The 7,389-nt window shown below is 44.4% G+C and overlaps 1 protein-coding gene across 1 annotated transcript; it reads right to left on the reverse strand.

Annotated features, from left to right (window-relative positions):
• Positions 1 to 207: 207 nt before the first annotated feature.
• Positions 208 to 7,307, reverse strand: LOC117798332 (protein-L-isoaspartate O-methyltransferase domain-containing protein 2-like). The gene is made up of 3 exons (XM_034650766.1): positions 6,467 to 7,307; positions 5,955 to 6,078; positions 208 to 3,097 (listed from the first exon to the last, which is right to left on the reverse strand). Exons 1-3 carry the CDS (start codon positions 6,485 to 6,487, stop codon positions 2,721 to 2,723), a joined length of 522 nt encoding a protein of 173 aa, XP_034506657.1. The 5' UTR covers positions 6,488 to 7,307; the 3' UTR covers positions 208 to 2,720.
• Positions 7,308 to 7,389: the final 82 nt, after the last annotated feature.

The raw sequence follows: 7,389 nt of genomic DNA on the forward strand, positions 1-7,389 counted from the left end.
ATCTCATGGTTGTGGGATCGGCTCCGTGCTCAGCACAGAGTCTGAGGGATTCTCTCCCTCTCCATCTCCCCTCCCCCCACTGGAGCGCGCGCTCCCCCACTCTCTCTCTCAAATAAATATATCTTTAAAAAAATAACGATGTCTTCCGCAAGTATACTACCATGGTACAGAATGAGGCAATGTCACAAACAGTGAGAGAAAACACATGCTTATAATAAAAAAGTTTATTTTTAAAGATTTTTGGAAAATATGTAGTCAAGAATTTCAATCCCACACAGGAAACACAAGCCATGCCAAGAAGGCCCAAGTGCCATAACTATGTTTATTGATATCCTTTGTATTTATCCAACGTATATCCACTCACTACAATTTTTGTTTGAAATTTCTGGCATTAATTCCCTGAAAGGTCCAGACTCGCAAAAGCAATGTTACATACACAGCTGATTTTTACATTACATACTTGATATTTATACATTTGATATTTCCTTTGCACACGTCTATGGCTTTACTACTTTCAAGACAAAAATCACATACAGAAATACAGACCCCTCAAAACATAAAAGTCAACAGTTGTCTAGAATGTGGTTTACGATATGGAGGCTACAGGCGACACATAACCCGTCTGTCAGGAAACAGACAGTAGTGTGCATCATACTGGACTCTGGCGAGGGGCGCTTTAGCCCAGGAAAACCCACTTACAATTCTTCCCTACGTGTATAAGATAAACACCAAACTATTTCACATATATTACATCTATATATACTTTCAACCAAATTCTGGTTTAAACATCACAAACTGACAACATGTAAATACAAACACAAATGTTAGGAAAGGTTTGACATACACAGGAAAAAACATCGTATGCATTACAGTCTAGCATAAAGGCAAATGTGGTTTCAAAAAAATAAAACCCACATACAATTAAACAACTTAGTCAAGTCACCTAGTGTAACAGATGTCACAAATACCATGTATTTAACATTATGTTCCAAACGTCCATGTATCGCAGAGACTGTTATGTACCAATTAGAACGATGTCAGCAAAGATGTGTGCACTGCAAAGTGACCGCAAGTAAACACAAACCATGCACTTCTGAGCCAAAGATGCTCGACCTTCAGTTAAAACCAGGTTAAGAACGACTGTGAAGTAACTGTCTTTACAAAGGATTACATTTTCAAATCTAGGGCAACAGACAGGTTTTCCCAGCTATGCATGCACACAGTATCCTGTGAAAAAAATGATTCAGTTACTTAAAAAAGAAGAAAAGGTTAAAAAGAAAGAAGGAAATTAAATAAATAAATAAACTACCAGAACTCGGTTCAGCTGGTGAAACCACAAAGACCACTCAAGCTCAGCAACACCCAAGAGGCTAAGGGATAAAATTCGTCATAAACTCTGGATGACTGATCCAACGTCAGCACTCTGAGTTCGAGTTTCTCGCTAACATTTCATACCATTCTTTTCTTTGGGAACAAAAAGTAAGTTTGAAAAGAACCAGTGTTTTGGAATGACCAACGTAACTTGAAGACATTCTGCCATCCGACAGGATGGCCTTTTCTTCTAGGCCCAGAACTTGGTAAAGACAGAGAGCGCTCAACCCAAAGGGCCTGGAGAAGGTAGATTTCACAAGTCACTGGCGGTTAGACCATCATTCTAATGCAATGGAGCTACTAAAATACATATATTTGTTAGTAAGAAGAATTAGAAAACTAACATGTCTTTTTCTCCAGAATTACAAAAGATAAAATCTATTAATCAGTACTCTAATGTGATTACGGAAAAATAGCCAACTGAAGTTTAAAAAAAAAAGCACAGGCTGTCTGTAACATTGTCCCCACTGGATTTCCCGCAGTTTTAATGCTTTCCACCTGTTCTGAGGACCGAGCACATCCAGGCCTTAGAAACCCTTTAGCATATTCACGGTTGGGTCAATAGTCTTCCCTACCCTTGGGGTAAAAGTAACGTGGCTTATTACACACACTTGTCTCATTCTTGAGTATTTCCTACGGGATTATCCGACATTCGTTCTTCTAAAGGTAAGAAAAGGTGTCAGGAAAATATTCCTGGAATTATTCTGGAATTCCAGAGAGACATCTGGCAGTTTGGTACTTTTATTCCTCCTCCCCCATCACAATTTCCCTCTTTTAAAATTACAATCGACAACTCACATAAGATTTAATCACATTTATTTAAAATAAGGGAGAGCTTTTCAATAATGCTCCCCCCTCCAGAGAACTACAAGGGTTAGTGGAGCTCAGTGTCAGTAATTAAGAGGTTGATCCCATAAAGTTCTAACGTGGACACAGGTGTGTCACACCCAGGAAAGATACTACACACTTGCAAACTTGTGCTTTCTTTCACATTTTATAAGCAACACAGGTTAATTTCAACCTCACTGCTTCACGGGTAATGCAGACATGTGTCTCTTGGGTGGATCTCTGAGTGCAGATGTCAGAGTTTCACCAGAGCAAAAAGCAAACACCCTTCTCCAGGAGACTCTCTCCCTCTTGAGAAAACATTCTCCTATGCACTTTGTTCGTCAGATTATGTTTACTGAAACGATACCAATGAATGGAATTCTAGAGGAAAACCAAGAACAAACTGAACACAGAAAGGTGGAGAGGACCACGCTCTCCTTCCCCACAGCATGTGCCCGGGCGACTCCTGCGAGAGCGTGGGGCTCAGGCTTGGTCTCCGCCTTGGTTTGGTCCCCACAGACTTACTTCTCTCGGTAATAGAGCAGGTAGTATTTCAGGGGATCTGGCAGAGGGAGGCTTAGGACCTTCTCGCGTAGGAAGTTTACTGGCGGGACCGGCTTTGATTCCGGTGGGGCTCTGTCCTCCTCTCGTTGTTCTTCTTCCAAGTCCTCACAACTGTTGTCGTCAGAGGGGCTGGAGATCCGACTGGCAAATACCTCTTTGTCCAAAAAGACAATCGTTTCCATGCGACGGCGGCGCACTCTCCTTCGCTTGGCCCTGGGAGTGTTCTTCAGTCCATTTCCGCTGCTGCTCACTGTTTCCTGACGGATGACCTTTTTAATGGTGCCCCGGATGGTGATACGAGCCAGGTCCTGGAGGCTTCGCACGGCCAGTGGTGCTGCGGAGCAAAAAAGGAGACGCGTCAACCTCGTCAGTGAGGGACCCAGACAGCACAGAGCCCTAACTCTTGGAAGGCCGTCCCCTCACGGTCATTCGCAGTCACTGTCATTCGCAGGCATATTTCTAGCACAAGCACAGGGGAGCATTCCCAGCAAATGTCGATGACAGCTCTAACGTGCATGCATGTGGTCCTTCCCAAATGGTATTTTCAAACACACTAACCCCGAACTCATACAAGGAAAGGAAGCAAGGTCATCTGTCTCACCAGTCAGAAGCCGAAGAAAACCCTAGGCTCATGACTCTGTTGACTGTATTCACTCCTGGATTCTAGCTCACCCAGTGGGAACACAGTGAACGTAGGGCTCCAGAACTCTTTTATCTACCTTCACATTTTCACAGTATTTCACAAATTGAGTATTTGTTCCTTTTTTATTAGAGAAAAACATATCCAAAACATTTTTAATAAGTACAAAACTCCAAAGCATACTGAGGAAAAAGAAAATCTGGTGATTGAAGTCAAGCTCAGTTTAATGCAGGCAGTACGCACATGGTGACAGGAGAGTTCTTCTTAAAGGCGGAGGGATCGGGGTTGTGTGTTCAAATACATTATACTGAAAGCCACCATCACTTTTTTCCCTCCAGGACCTCACTTCTTTTTTTTTTCTTTTTTTTTTTTTTTAAGATTTTATTTATTTGACAAAGAGAGAGAGCACAAGCAGCAGGAGCAGGAGAGGAAGATCCGGGGCCCCAGTACCTAACTTCTTCCAAAAAAGATGACAATACATATAGGGAGGGTTCTTAGGTTGTCTGCAACATTCATTACCCAAATCAGAGCGGCCTGCACAGAATCCCGTGCAATGCTCCCTGTTCCACGGGAGCCGGGGAAGCGCCCGGGCCCCAGGCTCTCGGCACCTTCGCCCCAGTGTCCACACCAGGCGTCCTCTCCTGCTCAACTGTCCAAGACAGACTCCAGCACGTGTCCCACGTGCCCTGTTAAGCCAAAACTGTAATCACGACGTTCTGCTCAATACACCTACCTTTTCCTTGCCTTGCCCCTCAGTCCTGAATGGACTCCTTCCCTGGCTCTCCCCGAGGTCCTGTTTGAGGGGAACCAACTTGGCCCAAGTCTCTCCTGCCAGCCCCTCCTCCACCACGGCTAGCAGTGTTCCCTTGGGTGCTGATTTCTACCATCTTCCCACTCTACGTGTCTATCAATCCTTGGCTGGACAGCCACGCTGTGTATGGTTCAAGTAACAAAGACTGGGCGGCAGCTCCCAGGGCTCTGCTCCATTCCTGACTGGGGTCCTGAGACTCCCCCAGACCCACATCTACAACAGATGCCGGACACTTCAGGGCCCACATCCTTCCTCAGGAACATCCTATGTGCCTGCCCCTGAATCCCTTCCGCTGTCAAGGCCACCATCTCCATGGGCACAACTTTCCTAGTTTAGAAAACTCTGGCCCAGGAAGACAAAGTTACACATAACTTCAGGAACCCTAAACATCACCTGATTATTTATCGTCCAGCATTAGCTGTGAAGCTCTGGCCTCAAAACCAGCATCTCAGGGTGTCCTCCATGCTGTCACAACTCTTACCCAGACCCAACCAAACCCTCACACCAAGAGACTTGTCTTCAACCAAACCCCCAAGAAGCCTCATAGATGCACCGACTATGGACCCGCCTTCTGACACTCGGGCAGTGTTCTGGAAGGCTGCACCCTGGCTGACTACAAGCAATGCTAGCTTCTCCTGGGGAGATTTCCAGGGAGCAGGCACGTGACAAACTCACCCTCCACCTGGCCACCAGGGTCGTCAAGAAGACAGAAGCACCACATCTTTTAGTTCACACATCTGGTGGCTCCCACAGCCTCCACGACAAGTCTAACTACACAGAGGACTGGTTCCTCCTGCGCACCCCCACTTGGACCATGCAGAGGATCGTGCATGTTCAAAGTCCCCACCAGCCTCTGCTCATGCTTTTTCTCCCTTTCTTCTCTCTTCAGAGAATTCACTTTCACCCAAAATGTCCCATCCTCTGTCAAACTGTCCCTGGCCCCTCAGCCCCTTTCTATATTGTACTGTTGCTCGTTACCACATTTCAAGGACCACATCTACGGCATGCAACCTCCACTTAGCAGAGACCAAGGCAGAGCATGACTATCTGATAAATGATTCATCATAAATTAAATAATAAAAAAAAAATTCTGGAAGGAATTTGCCAACATGTATTATCTTTGGGTGGTGAGATTATGGTTATTTTTTCCCTTTTTTTCGCGCATTTTCCAAATTTTCTAAATGATCAGAATGCAGAATCCATGCTGAATGGTTTTATTTTAAATACAATAATCTGCAATTCTCATTGCCGTGTAAATTTCTGTTTAAATTATAAAACAGGAGTTGAAGACACAGGCCTAGCCAAGTAAGGCTCCATGGTAAGCCTCCCACCACACACCAGCAGACCGGCTGAAGCATGTGCCCACGAGGCAGCCCCAAGGAGGAAAGGGTCCCATGACTCTGCAAGAGCCCTCTGGTTCAGTGGTGCTGGGAACACACTTGCTCTGTGAGACCTCTCCACAAAGCAGAATTAACTCCCTCTCACGGGAGTCTTCTGCTTTCAGTGGCATGACCAGCAATAATTCCTGTAGATTTAAAAGAAGGCAAAAATAACCTAAAATAGGCTGAAAACAGATTATGATTTTTCAATGTCTAAAAATCATTTGTAACATTTTAAGGTTTTAACAGGTAGAAACATGTTCTTTAATATCAAAAGGTTCCTTACAATTTGTCTTTCTCTTCCAATTCTAATGAGATTTTTTTAAAGATCTAAAGGATAAGTAAGGGTCTTTGTACTTACGTAACTGGACAAGTCTTGATTTTCCGGACTCTGAATGACAGGGCTGGATCAGAGGAGCAAAAGAAACTGCCAGAATCTTCTTGGTTTCCCAAGCAGAAGGGCCAGTTCGCGTTATCTTAGTCAACTGCCCCATAGAGAAAACAAGAATATTCACAATATTTGGCTACTGTTAGTTTATATTTAATCATTCCTACATATAAACTAAAAAAACACAGATATGCTAATAATGAAATAACCTGACAACAGGGGCCCCTAATGTGATGTGACATGAAGTACCCGCAACGTATTAATATTGTTGCAAGGATGTTTTGCCAGAAAACGTTCAAACCGTCTAGACCTAATTTCTGCTTACAAGGAATACGTATGTTAGAGAAAAGAAGTCAAAGGGTTCCAAGAAGAGACAATCAGATCAGACAACATCCCTGGGCTCTCCACAAGAGTCAGTGCTGAGGGCAACAGTGGGGGGGGGGAGGCACAGACACCCTAAAGTCAAAGTCATTAAAGACGCTCACCACCACCTGCAACGCTTCCATCTAGACGGGATCCCAGGCTGTTTTTCCTGGAGGACAGAGACCATAAAAAGACCTCCTCGCGACGACACGACCACACACCAAACAGCAGCTCCTGGTGCAGTTTCACGGTCACCTCAGGAGCTTCTCCTCACTACAGCATTGCGCTGCTTTGTGACGTCACCACCACGACACACACCCCTGAGGTGGAGCTCATGGAAACATTCCTACGAATCACAGTCTTGGGGGCACCAGAAGACCCTCCTTAGACCGCACGGACCTCCAGTGTGTTCTGGGTGATGGCACCAGTTTCTGAAAGGCCCAAGCAGGTCACAGTGCTATTTTCTGCTCAGTTTTGACATGCTAAGATTATATACTCTCTTGTCTAAAAATATCTAAGCCAGCAAATCCTCTAAAAACTAAGATTCTATAGCATGAATCTTAGAACTGAAAGCATTAAGTAGCCACATAGTAGGTAAACATCAACAGGTCACTCACACTCTCATGTACCAGCAAAAACTTCTCTTTAAAAACATTTTTTAAAGGAGAAGTTCTACTTATAATGAACATCAAATATCTAAATACAATCGATAAACAATGTGTGAACCGTTCAGGAAATCCCATGTTCCAGACAAGGAGATGGATACTGAAAACATGTCCACGATCCTCAAATTAATATACCCATAACACAATTCCAATAAAAGGTCTGACATATTTTTCTGATACAACAAAGATTTCTAAAATAATTTAAGTAAAGGGGAGCCCAGGTGGCTCAGTTGGTTAAGCAGCCAACTCTTGATTTCAGCTCAGGTCACAATCTTAGGGTTGTGGGATGGAGAGCCTGGATCAGGTGTTCTCAGCAGGGAGTCTACTCCAGGATTCTCCCTCTCCCTCTGCCCCTCCACCCACCCCCCTCAGCCCCCCAC

This window comes from Ailuropoda melanoleuca, unplaced genomic scaffold (assembly GCF_002007445.2).
Source record: "Ailuropoda melanoleuca isolate Jingjing unplaced genomic scaffold, ASM200744v2 unplaced-scaffold3047, whole genome shotgun sequence".
Taxonomy (NCBI): domain Eukaryota; kingdom Metazoa; phylum Chordata; class Mammalia; order Carnivora; family Ursidae; genus Ailuropoda; species Ailuropoda melanoleuca.